The sequence below is a fragment of the Podarcis vaucheri genome (assembly GCF_965113315.1).
Source record: "Podarcis vaucheri genome assembly, chromosome: 8".
Lineage (NCBI taxonomy): Eukaryota > Metazoa > Chordata > Lepidosauria > Squamata > Lacertidae > Podarcis > Podarcis vaucheri.
Genome location: NC_138766.1, coordinates 38,994,496 through 39,011,414, shown reverse-complemented (window position 1 = coordinate 39,011,414; position 16,919 = coordinate 38,994,496). Strand labels below are relative to the sequence as shown.

Here is a 16,919-nt window from a genome sequence, read left to right as displayed (position 1 = left end):
TTTCTAGCTCAGACTGAAGAAAAGCAAACAAACAAACAAATAACATTTCTGAATACTGCCGCAAACTTTTCCCTCAGCAGCTGCAATTATCTGTATTTGCACAGCATGGCAATTATACTCAGCAATTGGCTTCTCCTCCCCCACAAAAAAATTAACATTATAATGTTATTGAAATATGATTTAATTTTAAAAGGTATTAAAATACTTCAGTGCAACAGTTCAGTAAAAAATGTACAGGGTAAAATGTGCAGAATACTGCGAGTGAATATATTTGGTGGAGAATATATATGTGTATCTAAAAAACAACTACGACAACATTACAGGTTTGGCCTTTCTTGACACATTTTCCTTGTCTGTGTTTGCTATATGTAGAAAAACTCAAGTTGCAGCTGTCTGCAAGCATGCAACTTTTTCCAAAGCAAGCAAATTTGAGTGGAAAGGTTAAATTAAAAGGGTTTTTTTTGGGGGGGGGGAGGCGCAATATGCATTGCTATCCTAGGTGTAGCTCCTCAGAAGTCATTCCCATTTAGTTCAATGTGACTTACTTCTAAGCATGTGGAGGTTTGCAGTCTCCATGAGTTATTTTCTTAAAAAGCCAATTCTCTATATAGAATATACAAGACATTTCCTAGACGTTTTATTATTTGTATTATACTATTATTGGTATTCAATCTGCATTCATTTAAGGATTAACTCTGTAAAGAGTTTTTAAAGTATCTTTTTACAAAACAGTCAAAGCCAGGATCCAAAGTTCTGTGCATGCAACAGGGCTTTTCTTGACCACCAGTTGCAGGACAGCCCCTGGTGTCCTGCCTGTCATACTAATCCAGGATATAAGACTGTGCAATGGGCTACAGCTGGAAAGAAAAACCAGCAGTCCTGCCCTAGCAAGCTGAAGCACTTTTCAATCATGCACTGCTAGGCAATCTGGATCTTGGCCCAAGTGTCTTCATTGTTAATCCCTTGCAATGAACTGACAGTATTTCCTGTCCATATATGTTTGCTTTCTTATCATTAATATACCCTCATTCTGACCACTACCCATAAGAAGTACTACTTCTTATGCTGCTGCCAAAGACTTCTGCATTATTTAAATTCATCACTTACTCGGAATCAACATAATTTATACAATGGTGAGGCAACAATAAAGTAAAAGCAGGGATATGTGGATTAAATAAAAAGTGTGTGTGTGTGTGTGAGTGAGTGAGTGAGTGAGAGAGAGAATAATAATCCAATTATCAGGCACAATAGGACACACACATCAGGACTAAGAATTACCTGTAAACACCAAGCCTTTCCACAACATCAAAGTGCCACCCTACCACACCTAGCTTGATTCAATGAAGAATGGCCTGGCGAAGAAAACAAGAGAACAACAGCAACAATGCAGCAGCAACAGCAAGAATGTTATGTGCAAAAATCTTTGGGTAAATTAGTAAGCTCGGAAACTATTGTTTCACATCTAAAGAGAGTAAGATGCAGTTGTTAACAAGCACACAATCCAGGTTATGCAACCCATAGTTAAGCATTTATATCCCATTGATTCCAATGTTTAACTTTCTCATTCCCAGTTCACACTTTGGGGCATGTGCATTTGCTGTAAAGTAGCAAAGTGTGAAGTGGAGATACTTGGATGTAAACATGCCGAGGTGGACATGTAGCGGAGAGCCTCAGCAAATGAGGACTTAAAAGTCCACTGTGAGTCTACAATCATGTATATGTGTTTCACTCATGAAGGTATTCACTAAGGTCAACACTGGTGTGCATACCTATTGATATTACTCAATCCTCTCTAGGTCTACATAGAAATAAGTTTAGATCAATTCAAAGGTAAGTGGGCATAAGACTACAACCTGAACATACTTGTTAGGAACATTCTTTAATTTAAATTTCAACAGTAGGCCTTTACACACACACACACACACACACATATATGATACTGAAACTGCCTCTTCAGCTTTGACTCATTTGATGTCAATTGTTACGAACTGAAACAGAACAGAATGGGGGTTGGACAAGATGATCCTTGGTGGATCCCTACCAACGCTACCGTTTTATGATCATGTAGAATTACTTACTTTAAAAAGTATGGAATTGAATGTTGTAACCATGCTTCTAGGTAAATGTGATTCTTCACTATGGGAATCAATCGGATGTGTGCGCACACAACTGGGAAGGAACACACTCCACCCGCCTGAAATCTTAAACTTAACTATTTTGAAGTAAGGCCCAATGAAATCAGTGGGACTTGTTTTTTATTTAGATATTTTACACTACCTTTCAGGGCATAAACGCCCCTCTCAAGATGACTTGCACAGTTCTTATGATAGGGGTGTAAATATTTTGATGTTTTGTAATAGTTCCTCAAAGAGACAGAATTGTGAAACTCAAGTGCTCAGGGTCTAAAATTTTGGGGGGGGGAACAGGCTTTGGTCACTTCACATCTCTATGTGCTGAAGCATATTATAACGATGGCTCCTTATGTCTAAAACTGAATTTTGTTCTCCACAGTTGTGCTGTACGGAGAAACAAATAGCTGTCTCCACTTTTGTTCACCACCAAAGGGAAGCCAAATACTTCATCCTAATGAGAATGTTTCCATAGGGTGATCAGCTGCTGGATCCAAAATATACTTTGGGTTTCACCTACCAAGCAAATTTTCCAACATCCCAGTCCAAAACCCAGTTTAATTGGAATACCTGGATTTAAGCCACTTAAGGTCCCACTGAAATCAATGGTGCCAAGCTGGCCTAAATCCTACTACTTGGTGTGCTTTTAGCTACAGGGCAGCAGGAATTTTAAAAACCATGCTTATGAACCTAAAAGGGGAATCTGTTCAACAATAAACGTTAGAGTGTCCTTAAACGAGAACACTGATTGCCAGAATGCCTGAAAAAGCAAATAGCTGAAAGTGGAGAATTGCTACATATTTTAAAGTACCAGTTTAGTCCACATGTCTATTGTCTTTGGAAACAGTAAACACTCTTTTGCATCTTCATCTTAAAGAGATTAACCCCTTTCTCACAAAACAACAACTAAACAGGCAATCTGAAGCCAACTAGGAAACATGGCTTGTCTGCTTAACAGTAGGTCCCATTCAGCAGAGATTCAGTGGGGCTTACTCAATGCTAAGTAGTCATAGAACTGCAGTTGAAGTTGCACAAAAAATAACGGAAGAGAATAAATGGACAACTGAAGCATAGTGTAAAAATAATAATAATAGTCAAAATGATTTTAATGCTTTAAAACAATATAAATTCTTACAAAGGTTGAAATATAAATCATTACAAAGGCTTCACCTTATTGCATAGTTCAGCACAGTCTTCTGGTGCCATTATAAGCAAGCGATCTAGTCACCACCATTTTCTTGTAAGGTGAGGGGCTTTGTTAACGCTGTTCTTAAGATTGCCTTAACATTAGTAGAATGTATCATTATACTAAAGTTAACCCAATTAACGGGTTAATATAGCCAAAAGAATAGTTAGAAAGTGGTATTACAACATGAAGATTTCAAAATATAACTATAAAACCTTATATAAAATTAAAACAAACTTTCATTTAAAAACAAAAGCTGACACTTTCGTAACTAGTAAAATATATCTTTTGAGTTACATAAATCTGCATTTTATTATTGTATTTGCAACCAACATGACTGAAAAAAGATAATTTCTCATTTTTAAATTATATCAAGTGCAACCTGCTAAGATGCTGCCCTGTGCTACTGAAAAGCACTCTTGCTTGACTTCCATTGCTCAAGCTGAATGTCCAGGTGAATTGCACCCATCCTTTTTTATAGGAAGAATCGATAATATTATTGATTTCACTTAAAATATTAATATGCCTTTATTTACTCAATTCTAGAGGAAAGCTGTAGGTGAAGATTTCATAGTTGGCCAGATTCAAATCTAATGCAAGTTTAATCACAAGTTCGCTCAAAACTCCCAGACAAAAACGCAGAAGTGTTTAATGCAATGCCAACGACACATGGCATTTTTAAAGAACACAAAGCCACTTAAATTCAACAAATATTTTTTGACGAAAGCCTACATGCTATTTTTTAATATGTTACCCATTGGCAACTTTAAAGAAATAGTTATTGTGAAGCATAAAGTGCCCATTTTCCCTCTTTTGATTTATATCATTGTTCTGTTTTTACAGCTTACTGTTGACAGAGTGAGGTAATTCAACTACAATTTTTCCAATGTTTTTCCCCATGTACATATAATCTATAGCGCGGAATACGGACTCTAAGCCAGCGAATTTGCCCTCTGGAGACATGTCTCCAAGGTCCACCTCACAAACCAGCTCTCTGTTTTCACACATTTCGATCAAGTGTTTCATAGCCGTTTGGTATTCAGAAAGGTAATGGTTTAAGAAGAAACCCCGGATGCTGGCAGATTTCCTTAGCAGCTTTGCTGGCAACATTTCCACATGACCAGGCTGAAGGCCAGTACGGGTTTGGTAGCCAGAGATAAACCCAATAATGATCAGGCGCCCTTTGGTAGCCAAGGAGCTGACAGCCAAGTCAAACATCTGCCCGCCGACAGATTCATACACCACATCCACACCTTTTGGGTAGTCCTTCTTAAGGACAGCAGCAAGGTTTTCAGTTTTGTAGTTGATAGGGTGGTCACAGCCTATGGATTTCAGAAAGCCAGATTTTTCATCACTGGAGCATGTTCCTATTACGTGGCATTTTGCCTTCTTGGAAAGTTGCACGGCAAACTGACCGGTTCCTCCTGCTGCGGCTGTCACCAGAACTGTCTTCCCGTCAGACAGTTCTCCAAGCTCCTTCAGGCTAATATATGCTGTAGTTCCACTTACCAGTAGTGTAAGAAATTCGGGTTTCACAGAGGGTACTGGGATGGCTTCTTTGGCAGGAACAATGGTATATTCAGCAAAAGCACCAGGCCTCATGTAGGCCACTGGTTGGCTCACTGTGTATCTAGCGCTGGCACTTAGACCCAAGGCTACCACTTCACCAATTCCTTCAAAACCTACGTCAAATGGGGGCTTAACTGACGTGTCATATCGGCCAGCTGAGTAGTTAATATCGGATGCATTAATGCCGACAAATCTAGAAGCAAACAAAAATGTATTAGGCTCTCTTTTTTGACAAGGCATTTTTTTCGTCGTAAGAAAAACCTTTCGCTTAAATGCACAAGGTAAGAAATTTCAATGCTGCATATTCAAATATCTCAAGAGTTGGGGGTGGGGTGGGGGAACGCCTTCTATGCAAAATGAAAATGGAAAGGTTGTTTTAATCTGGTTTTAGCTTTACCGATAACATAATTTGACATATTTTGTACATGCAAAGCATTTTCCCCTTGCCTGTTTCATGAAAATAAAAACAGTAGAAATGAGTTTTGATAAGCTAGGGAATAAAACTACTTTTTTCTATTAAAAAAATACAGCAGACTAAAATATGAGCAAAGTAGTAAATATGTTGACTCTGGCAATAAATTTACATTTCAGATTATAACAACACATTTAAGTGACTAATGATAACATGAAGTATCAATGTCCTCTCCAAGGTCGATGGTCATAAGTGTTACTGCAGGCAAATTTAAAGAAAATGGATGGAGTGTCTGTAACAAATTTGCCTTTTGATGCAACTAATTTGCACATTATTAAAATATTTTGCTGTATACAAATTACTCACAACACCTTAAAACAACCTTGAAGGACTAAAATTATGCAACAATACTTTTGAGCACTATTGACCTCTAACGAGTAAAAATGAACATAAGTATTAAAAAGGCACAAGTAATTTAATGATGGGTGGTGAAGAGGCTTATGATGCTGAAATACAAGTTATCTGTACGCACACAGAGTTTGCAGCCAATTTCCCCAAAGAAACCTGAAAACAAAAATACGATTCTGTCATAAACAGCAATGTGACTGTTTCTCTCCTATAACCAAAAATAAACAAATTATGGCATTTAATTATGTGGAAGTGTGAAAATATGTGAAAAATTGATTTTAATGCAACTAGAGAGCTGTTTGTGGATTTATGGTAATTTGAAATAGCTGGCACACAGTGAAACAACAAAACTGAAGGAAGTGCACTGGCCATTTCTAACTCTAAGAAAAATCTCTTTCATTTATTAAAATGTACAGAGTTCAATACAGATAGCTAGATACAGAAATAGATGCGTATTCACAGAGAGGCTGTGTCTTCTGTATGTCTCCCTAATTCTTCATGTAATCCAGTCTGCGTCTGTAGCAAGGAACACATTTTTTTTTACCTCTTTTTTAGAAAACAAAGGCATCCCCATCCAGTTAAAATTTACATAACTCCTATTTCCCCTTCTGAAAGGGGAGCGTAAGAGAGGAGGGCAGATTCCAAGGTAAAGGGGCTGAGGTTGCCTTGAGGACGTGAGAAAGGAAAGATCAGAGAGCCAAGGCGCAAGGTCGGAAGGGCTCCGACACAACACGACAACTCCCTGCTTTTTGCATCACACGCAACTACTTCTCGCAGAGAGGCTGCTAAGCCAGAGAGTCCGCTGGGCGCGCAATCGGCCTCATTCATTCATCCCCGCACAGGGTCTTTTGGGCGGCACGGAGAACCTGCCTCTCCCCGCCCCCCAGCGCCCGAAGTCACGCAGGCAGCATGCGAGGGGGGCTTGTCCGCAGCCTTCCTTCGGCAATCCTAATTGTTGCGCCCTTTCCCTTCCCTGTCCCGGCGCTGCAATGCTTGCGCTTGCTCCAACAGCCCGTGCAAGCGGTGTAAGAAAAGTGACTCCAGAGCAAAGTCGGGGCTTTGTGGTCCGATTTAGGCTGCACTTTACTTGCAACCCAGACTCGTTGCAAAGCAAACGGGACTTGCCAGTTTCACACACCCATGTAAAATGGTGCAGGACAGGGCTGAGCCAGCAGAAATGCACAACTTCGGCTTAGCCAAGTAGCGTGCCTGGAGACACGAGCTTTCCCCTCGGTGCAAAAGTCATATTACCCCTATACTAAAACATCGCTGGCAAGGCGGGCAGATAAAGACATGCGGCTAAAAGAAGGGTGAACAGGGTGGCTTAAAAAACAACAACCTGCAAGTAGCCGAAGGGGCTGGAAAACTCAGTCGCACCTTGTTAACAATAACAGGTGAAAACGCCCCCCCCCCCGGTGATCTTTCCCGCCCCGAATGCATTGCAACTGAGCACCTGCTTGCAAATGGGTGCGTGTGCAAGAGGCTCAGCTCCACGTTGCCTATCTATGGGGCACCCCAGCGGGAAGGGAGCATGCCAGCCTTGGCCCCCAGCAGAGCGGGAGCGCGGGGCCCGGCTGGGTCCTCCTGGGGTCGGCTCAGGGGAGGTCGGCGGGAGGTCCCCTCCCTCCCAGGCCCCTCCGCCTCCAGCTTTGCCCTCTCTGCCAGCACATGGCCACTTGCAGTTCGCCCTCCCCTCGCGAGGCGAGCCTCCTCCTGGCGCTGCTCGCGTCTCTTCCGTGGCTCAGCTGGGAAGCGCAGGCAGAAAGTCTCCGGGCAGGCTGTGCAAAGGAAAGGGGGCGAAAACAACGTACTTTTTAAAAAATCATTTCTTCCAAAACAGAGTTGCGCCCCAATCCGCGAGATGCATCTGAAACCTCTCTCCCACCATTCCTCCATCGAACTCCAAGATAAGGGCTGCGTTTAGAAAACAAGCCCTATCTTTTCCCAGCCTCTGCTCGAAAAAGGCGCCTGCCCTGTCCAGATCTTTCTTTCCGAAGTAGTGGAAACACTGTTCATTTTCGTTATTAATCAATACCACCCCAAGTTCAGCTACCCAACCCCTCCTGTATTAAAATACAACTCTGGATCCCAGCCCCGGCGGGGGGGGGGGACTACGTTCCTATTTCAGCAGTGGTGTGGATAATAAGGGGAATTATTGTGATTTTGCTCTACGTTGTAATTTTTTAAGTAGCTCTGATGAGGTATTCTCGAGGAGAAATCAATGGCCTCCCTGCCATTCCCAGGACAAAGTTACACTAAGGAAGGGGGGAGCGGTGCAGGGTTATTTGGCGATTTGTACAGACCCGATCCTCTACCTGGTTACTCGCGGGAAATACACGCACTGGCAGTAAATCCCATTAGACTCAGTGGAGATTCTGGGAAGAGATGGGGAGGACTGTGCTGTCAAGTCTCCCTTGGGCTTACTAGGAAGATCTGCAGCCTGCGTGTCGGTGGCTTCCAAGGGAAGATGCAAGTTCAAGATCAGCTTGCAAACTTGCGTGGAGGAGGAGAGTTGGCAACCCGCAGTCATTGTTCTCTCGGTTAAGTACGTGACCTTCATGGGGGGGGGGGGGGCTTCGCTACCCTCCTCCCAATTTTGTGGTTTGCATTTCCCTAGGAAGCGACCCAAGCCTTTCGCAAGTATGCAAAATGAGAGCAGCGATACAATTACTAATACTAATACGGATCCGAGCCGTCCCCACCCCAGTCCCCCACTCCACAATAATAATTGCAGGCTGACTCGCCCCGGCTTTATTTATACTAACACATTCGATTTGAAGGGAGAAAAAGGGGAGGGGGCGAAGCGTCTTCAAAGTGGGGTTAGAAAGCGGCTTCGTTTACTCAAAAACAACTTGCAGAAGTCAGGAGACCGAGGGGGTAGGGCGAGGACCTTGAGCAGGCAGACACAACAAAGTCACCCAACCCAGGAGCACGCCAGGAAAAGGGGGAAAAGCTCCCAGACCAAACAAGCGCAATCGCTGAGAACACTTCGCCCCACATTCCTATTTTTTTCCCTATCTCCAAACTCCCTCCCTAAACCCATGTCTTGCTTCCCACTTTTCCTACCCAATTTTCTGTATGATATCCCCTCTAAACAGAAAACAGAGCCCCCACTATGAGACCCGCCACTTTTTATTTTAAAGAAACACACACAAACACGCACTTACACCCTCTCTTCCTGGGTCACGTATTGGCTAAGAAACCCAGAAAATACCTTTCGGGGTGGGATGGAGCTCAGACAAAGGTACGGAGATATATAAATGGCTTAAAAAACATTTTCCCCCTTTAAATTTATTTATTTGTTTATTTCTCCTGGTCCTCAATCCTCTTTTACTGCCCAATCACACCTCCCACAAAATGATCAGAAGTTTAATGTTTCAAATCGATTCTCAGTTTGCGGACATTTCTCTCGGAATAAGAGGCTGGAGTGATTTTTTATTTTATTTTTGCTGTTCAGAAAATTATCAGAATAAAGGCGAGGGAGCTGTTTTCCAGAGAGAGGGAGGGGGGGAGGGACACTTAAACAAAATATTGTCCTAAAAAAAGAAGGAAAGAAGTTAAACGAACTTAAATTGCACCAGGGCAACATGTGCGTGTGTCTGTTTTACTTGGGAGAATGGGGTACTATTTTACATTATGCCATTTTCTCTTTTCATAGGAGTTATGGGGCTAATATGTTTATTCTCCAGCCACCGCAGCAGCTGATTTTCTTTTCTGTTTCAGTTTGAGATAAAGTGTACAGTATTTTCAAAGCTAGACTACGCTCCCCCCCCCGAGTGTGTACAAGGTATTGGGCGTGGAAAGAGAGAGAGTCCCGTGTAAGCTTTCAAGGTAGGCACAGGCATTAGGTAGAAAGGTTTATTCTTAACACGCTTTATTCCGCACTAATTTTGCAGTCTCTCCTGCCTTGGGTGAGAAGCTCCAGCAACAAAACTGAACATCTCACGCAAATCCACATGACACAAAAGTTGCGAACTCCAATCCTGTGATTTCTCACACGCACCTTTTGCAAACTAAAAAAAAGAGAAAGTGTTTTTTAAAAAAACGAGTTACGATCCTTGGACTCTCTTTGCCTGAGTCCCCGGGTGAATGCTGCTCTAGCCCCCCTTGTCTCCACTTCGGAGAACGCACGAGCACATCTTTCCAGTCCCCAGAGAGCCCACCCAGTATCAAGGGCAGGAGGGGAAAGAGTTACATTGAAAACAAAATAAATTGCATGCATAAATTTTCAAATTTCATGGGGGAGGGAGAAAGTGTTGCGGGGGAGGAGATTCGAGAACAAGGACGTAGCAATCTTCCGATAGGCAGAAGGGAGGCCAGGATATATTTTATCTTCACGCAGCATTTTAAACCAGCCGATCCCCCCCCCCCAATATCCCCCAACCAAAGGAATTTAACTGCAGCATGAGTGAGATTTTTATTAAGGCTTCACATATTTTTGCTCTCCAAAATACTATGTCCTGATGACAGCAGCAATTCAAACCTTTGACACCAGGGAGGGCATCTCTCCCTGTATTGTGGGTGTTGTACATTTCATAAAACATGAACATTTTGCTAGGGTTCAGATACAGGTATGATATATGCTGTCTTTCATACTGAAAACTGTGTGTATTGTGTGTGTGTAATCCACAAATCACATAATTCTGTGCATTTGTGCTTAATCTATTTTAGCCCTATTGGTTCCAATAGGGCTAAATTTACTGAAATGCAATTTATGCTAGATTAGCAACCAAGTAATCACTTCTAAATATTAAAAAATGGGTTGTTGGGGATGAATCTAAGGTCTACCTGAACCTCCTCCAACACATAGTCACCAAACTCACAATCACACCTTTAGAATTCCATTCTCCCATGGATTTTTAAGATTTCCACTTTTAAAGTCCCCAGTTTGATTGTAAGATATTCTATCATCTAGAAAGGCGGCAGCAGCAGTAGGAGTATTATAATAATAATAATAAAAAATAATAATAAATATTCCTAAGATTGTTGAAGTAGAGGTTTTGTTCTACAAATTTTCAGGTATATGGAGAGGACAGGTCAAAGAAGAAAATGAGAACTCAAGTCCTAGTTAGCTACTAGCTAGCCCACAATTTACAGCATATTGCTTTAAGCAAAATGTGACGTCTTTACTTCATCCATGACCTGGATGCATTGCAAAAGCAGCTCAAACCAGGCAAAGGAATCGTCTGAAAATAGTGTCGAGGGCTACAATCCTGATCAGACTTACTTGGAAGTAAAGGCCACTGAAATGAAAGGGGTTTACTTCCAAGTAAACATGGTGAGGTCAGGGAGGGGAGCTGCTTATCCCCATTTCCCTCCTCCGGTCTGTGGCTTCTGCTTTGCTTTAGTCGTAAAAGGAGGAAGAGGGCCTGGGAGTTAAGACACTCAAGAGTGACGGGGAGAGGTGGGTGGTAGTCATTTGTGGCCCTCTGCTTTCCTGTTGATTTCTGGCTTGCTTAAGGTTAGTGACGTGGAGGACCGGGGTGGGGGAGGGGTGGAGAATCAGGCAGAGTTGCACACATAACTTGCTCTAAACAACGTCTGGAGTGTGTTACATGCGCGCGCACAACCCCCCCCCATAAGACTATAAATAACCTATATACAACGTCCCAATTGCTGTGTATTAATCACACACAGAAATCTACGCAGCTCAGTCAGTTTTACTGTATAAAACATAGCCCTCGCAGATCCACAGAGAACAAGTCAGGGGCGCTCGCTCATGAGAACACACGGACACACACACACACACACACAGTGACAGTTGTAGGAACATGGAACAAACATTTGCAGGCAGAAATCTGGGCGGGACTTGGAAATCATTTCCTGGTTGCTGAACTCCCTTCCTGAACTCTCCCGTCGCATACAACTTTCAGATCAGCAGATGCACACGATACATTTAAAGCACGTTCCACACACACGGCGTCGTCGTCCCCAAGAACTGTAGTTTTCCCCTAACAGAGGTACAGTTCCCATCCTCTTTAACAAACTATAGTTTTCAGGGTTCTCTGGGGGAAACCATGTGCATTGAATGTGCTTTAAACGTAAGGTGTGGATTTGATGGGAAACTATCAGGCTTGTATCATTCTTAATACCTGCTGTCCCTCCTCCCCGTGATTCCTTTCAGTTTAACACATCATAAAAAAAAAAAAAGAGCAGAGGGAGGGGGAGAGCGAAGCAATATACACATTTTACCTCTCAGCAAATGGAAACGTTTCATCATTTGCACAGAGGTGTGTGTGTGTGCGCGCGGGATTATGGCGTAAGCCATTCACAACAATAAAATTAAATCAGCAGTCGCCAGATGGCAGCTGGTACGATTTGATAGGATCACATCGAGTGAATGACTGCGTGCACACGAGAGAGGAGGCCAAAAGGGTGTGAGAAGTTAGGATAAGCAGTAGGGCAGGAAAGGGGGGTCGCATACCCCACCCCCCCAAAAAAAGACCCACGGAGAAGATTCAAAGAAGAGTTGGAGAAAAGGGAGAGAGAAAATGACGCGAGGGGGGGGGGAGAGAGCAAAATCTCACCTGTTTCTGACAAGCAGATCGCCGTCTCCCGGGAGTGGCACAGGCGCATCGTGTCGTAGGCTCACAGCCTCTCGGAAGTTTGAGCTCAGCTTCGTCACTACCAGCTTCTTCATGGTGGTGGGGATGGACGAGCCGTGGAAATCCAGAAAGTGGCGGGAGTAGGACATGTCCACGATGGGCCGGGGCCGAGCACCACCCAAGCAAGACCGGAGGGGGCTCGTCCAAGGACGCCGCTGCAGCCTGCACAGCTGAGCTCCCCAAGACCTCAGCAAGCCGCTGCTCTGGGCGTGGAAACTCATGCCTAATCCCGCATCTCGCTCCGTGCTTACCGCCCTTTGCTCGGCTTTTTCCGCACCCCCTGGGCGCTCTTTCTTCCTCGGCTAGGAGGGTTCTTCCACAGGCATGCAAACCTCAGTGCAGGCTGTAGGAGACAGGCTCTGCAAAGACCGGTTTGTGTATGTAAATAAAGTCTAATGCAGCAAGCTGCAGCCTGCCTCGAGACCTCCCTTTCCAGCCCCTCCACAATACAGGAAGCTCAGAGCAGCAGCCGCAGCAAAAAAATCTCCTGCAGCTGATATTGTGCTACCGTCACTAGTATTTTTTAAAAAAAAAGAAAAAAAAAGAAACCCAACAACAATATCACAGGGACAAAGTTCTTCCTGTTTCAGCCCAGCCTGCCCTGCCAAGTTGCTGGTGCCGAGGGAACACAAACGTCGCGCGTTTGTGTAGCCTGCAAACAGAACAGACCTAGACCCACACAAGCGTATGTTGGTGATCACAGCATCTACGGATTTCTTTCACTTGGGGGGGGGGAGGATTTTTTTGTGGGGAGTGGTTAATCCCCACGATCTTTCTATTTGAATTTTTTATGGGGTGTGATCTGCATGCCGAGGAAGGGAGCCCCGTCGTTATTGCATATTAAAAGCTTGCCGAATCTACCACCCCCCTCCCGCTCCTTCCAGCTCTTTCCTTTAGAAAAACACCGAGCTGCTCTTCCTATGTTATCTATCTATCTATATATAAAGGAAAGCTCGGAGACGTTATTAGATCGAATAAGGGTAAAAGCTCGTAGAGAGAAGTTGCAGCTAATCTGGCAATGTTGTTATTAGGAGCCTCCTGGAGCCGCTGGCTGCAGCCACAGGCCCCTCCCCTTCCGTGCGAAACGTTCACTTCCTCGTAAGGTGGTACAAATCAACTCAGAGCCGCTAGCTACCGCTAGTGGAAACAGGCACTTGCATTTGGGAAGGCAGAAAAACAACAGCGATTTACGAAAGGATTTAAAGCATCTTTAAGGATCTGAGTTTGTGTGTATGTGTGAGCGCCATTTAAAGACACCCCCCCCAAACACAAAATACTGCTTGTGTCCTCCTGGTCTTCAGGTACACATGAAATGCGCTTTACAGCCTCATAGATTTTATAACCCTATATAACAAGATAGACTGGTAAATCCATTGACTCGCCTTCCTCCCCACAATAGCTATGGCATTAAATAATATTGCCATATATTTATTTTTGGCCTAATACCCGTGTCTCCTTATCTCTAGGATAGTGCTTCTAAATCTGTCTCTGCAATGTTCAGCATTGCTTTTTGGATAGGTAGCATATGTCTTGGTCAACATACTCCTATAAAAAATGTTTTACAAAACCTGCCAATTTTGTTTGGTAGCGTTGGATGGAGATGGCATAAAAAGCACACGCAAAACTGTTCCAGTAATGTCATGGTAGAAATCCTATTTCTTAATCGCATAATGTTAATAACTGATTTTAAATCTCAATCTGTCAATTAATTTACATTTTACACTGAAGAGCACTTTCAGGACATTCCTAAACATGTCTACTCAGTTCAATGGAACTTACTCTCGAGTTACCCCCTAAATCTCGCTGCTCTCTTATCTGAATCTCCATCAATGGAAAACCCATTCAGCCATATTTTTATGATGCAGTTTTTTTTCTTCTTAGCATCAGCTTAGAAATATGCAAACTTTTTTTTTTAGAAGTCCTGTGTCTGCCCCCACCCCCGCAAGAAGCAACTCTCTTAAGTTTTCCAGAACTTGCACTGTGCCCCACATGCGTTAGATTCTACACTGCAGCCAATTGAGCTTTATTTATAACCAATTCTGGTACATTTGTCTCCCTCGAAAAACAATCTTTAAAAATATTTGTTAAGAACTTTCCACCCTGACTTTTATTCTTGATAGGCAAAAATAAACAAAAGGAAAAGGAGGGGGTGAAATCAAACAAAGCAATTAAAAAGATTGACAGGTATGGTTCTGTATGAGACCTATTTGTAATTGTCAGGGTGACGTTGGCAAGAGGAGGAGGAGTAAAAAAAATCTGAAGCAGGAAAAGCAGCTCGATGTGTCTGTCTATCAGTTGAGACTGTCTGAAAGCTCTGGGATCTGAATGTGTGCTATATTTCAGTGAAAAGAGAAGAGAGGAAGAGTGGATCTCTTTCTCTCCCAGGAGTTTAAACGAGGAGGGGGGGACAGTTCACGTTAATCTCTCCCACTCTGTGAATGTCTCTGCTTCTCTCTCTCCCCCCACCCCCGCCCTTTCAACACACTCTCTGGGGGTTGCCTGGTTTGGGGGCTTTTGTTTGTTTTCTGTTGCAGATCAAGATCAACTAAAAAAAATAATCCATGTTAAAAACGTGTTCGCATTATACTAGTATCAGAAGAAGCTGCGATCTTTGGAAGGAAAAAGAGAGAGAGGGGAAGCGAGGCAGAAAAGTAGTCCTCTCCGATGGTGCCACTGTTTGATCTGTGACTCTCTGGAAGGTGGAGGAGTGACTGACATTTCCCATCCGGTGTTATCTGTATGTATGGGGGCTTTACGCCTCTTTTTTTTTTTTACTGTTTGCTTTCTTGCTCAGACTAAGTGATGGGAGGAGAAGGGAAGACCGGATCGACCTCGTTTTCTGCACAATGAAAAAGCTATTATCGGCGCGATAAAAACCACCACCGCCAAAATCCACGAGCTTTTCTGAAACAAGCCAGAGAGCGAGAAAGTTGCGCTTTGAGACTCTTTGATCTTGGAGAAAGGCTTGTGCGCGGAGCGGAGCGGAGCGGGGGGGGGTGTGGAGGCGAGTGAAGCGGAGGAAGAGCGCCTGAATCCACCACCATCTCCTCGTTTGCTGTGTTTTGCTCCACTCTCTGCCAAGGCGAAGAAGCAGAAGAAGTAATCAAGGAAGGGTGGAGGGAAGAAGAAGAAGGGGCAAAGGAGGAGGAGGAAAAAAGACCGGATCAAGCAAACGGATTTGAGCTGCACGTCGCCGGAGCGAGCCAGCCTCTTCATCTTGTCCATCTCCCTGCCGCTTGCATCTTCGACTGAGGGACCCGAGGCGCGAGGGAAGAGCGAGCAAGCGAGCGAGAGCTTTGTTTTGCGTATCGAAGTAACTTTTCCCTCCCTTCCTCCAAAAGAAGAAGAAAAGAAGCCGCTGGAAAGACGGGAGGAGGAGGGCGAGAAGGGTGTGTGCGCGCGCCTGTGTGTGGGGATCGGAAGGTCAGAAACCAACCTTGTCAATGAAAACATTGCCTCAGCGAGTTTTTGGAGCGGCGGCGGCGGCGGCAACTGGCATCACCGTGCCCAGCCTGGGGGCCGCCGTATCCCACCACCACCACCAAGCCCACCACCGCCGTCACCTGCCCCCGCTCGGCAGCCTCTGCTCCTCCGCGGCGCCGCGAGGAGCTGCCCGGAGAGAAGGACGCGAGGGGAGCCTCCAGCGCCGAGCGGAGACCCCGCGCAAACTTTTTTTGCCCCCTCCCTCCTTCCCTTCCCCACCTTGCACTCTCCCCTGAGCGGAACCCGAAGTTGAGGGAGCCCGTTTGCCGGCCCCCCACCTCCGTCCCCTCCCTCCCCTCCATCCTTCTCCCTCCCCCCCCCTTTTATTAGTGTTTTGTGTATGTTTGTTTCTGCATGAAAAGAGTGGGGATTGCAAGAGTCCTGTGCGGAAACTCTCCAGCGGCGGCGGCGGCGGCGGCGGAGGGAGGAGGAGGAGGAGGAGGCGGCGGTGGTGGCGGCGGCGGCGGCGGAGGAGGAGGAGGGCGGCTGAAGAGACGGCGGCAACACCAGCATGCCGAGGAGAAAGCAGCAAGCTCCCCGGCGCTCTGCAGGTAACCCCCCGCCTCCTGCCCGCCTCCCCGCAGCCCCTCGCTCGCACTTTCCCACTCGGCCGCCGCTCTCCTCAGTCCGACCCGGAGAGGGGAGGGGTTAGTGTGGAGCCGAGCGAGGCCTGCAGCGCAGATTCCCAACTCTCTCTTTTCTCTTTCCACCCCACCGGTCTCCCTATGGAAAGAGGTTAAATTAGGCCTTGAATGTCTTAGGGAGAGTCTTCCTGTCTCAATAAAGGGCGGGCGGAGAAAGGGGGGGGGCACGTTCTTGGGGTTGGTGGGTTGCAGGCAACATTTCTTGAGGAGAAGGCTTGGTCTTAGTTTGCACACTTCCCGGCAGGCAAAGGTGGAAGCCAGAAAGAGCAGCCTCTTGAGGTGTGTCACTACTCCGATCCTGGTTTTTTTTTTTTAAATTTTAAAAAAGCTTCCCCATCCTCTTTGGCTTGGTGCTGCCAGCGCATTTGGCTCTGGAAACTTCATTTTGTCACATTGGCTGGTTGGCTCCCTGTTGGGGCACTGGGAAGGGGGAGTTAGGGAGAATGCATCTTGGGCTCTGTTTGTCCAGTGTGTTGCAGAGGT

The 16,919-nt window shown here is 44.9% G+C and overlaps 2 protein-coding genes across 8 annotated transcripts in view; one reads left to right on the top strand and one right to left on the bottom strand.

Moving 5' to 3' along the window:
- Positions 1-3,209: 3,209 nt before the first annotated feature.
- Positions 3,210-12,530, bottom strand: PTGR3 (prostaglandin reductase 3; the record flags this gene model as incomplete). 4 transcript variants are annotated; one of them, XM_082235019.1, is made up of 3 exons in its annotated part: positions 3,210-5,077; positions 7,158-7,482; positions 12,232-12,361. In XM_082235019.1, one exon carries the CDS (start codon positions 4,915-4,917, stop codon positions 4,153-4,155), a length of 765 nt encoding a protein of 254 aa, XP_082091145.1. In that variant the 3' UTR covers positions 3,210-4,152. The 4 variants fall into 4 exon arrangements, with proteins under 4 accessions (XP_082091145.1, XP_082091143.1, XP_082091144.1 ...); XM_082235017.1 differs by lacking the exon at positions 12,232-12,361 and adding an exon at positions 8,020-8,718; XM_082235018.1 differs by lacking the exon at positions 12,232-12,361 and adding an exon at positions 8,129-8,718.
- A 344-nt stretch (positions 12,531-12,874) lies between these two features.
- The window catches only part of TSHZ1 (teashirt zinc finger homeobox 1), a 79,561-nt gene continuing 75,516 nt past the window's right edge, over positions 12,875-16,919 (top strand). Inside the window, exons 1-2 of one of the 4 annotated variants that reach the window (XM_082234954.1) lie at positions 12,934-12,994; positions 15,104-16,343. In XM_082234954.1, the coding sequence (XP_082091080.1) occupies positions 16,304-16,343 (40 nt within the window). In that variant the 5' untranslated portion in view covers positions 12,934-12,994; positions 15,104-16,303. Of the gene's footprint in view, positions 12,995-13,979; positions 15,047-15,103; positions 16,344-16,695; positions 16,716-16,919 lie in introns of those variants that run through there. The other 3 variants (XM_082234957.1, XM_082234956.1, XM_082234958.1) reach the window with 3 other exon arrangements.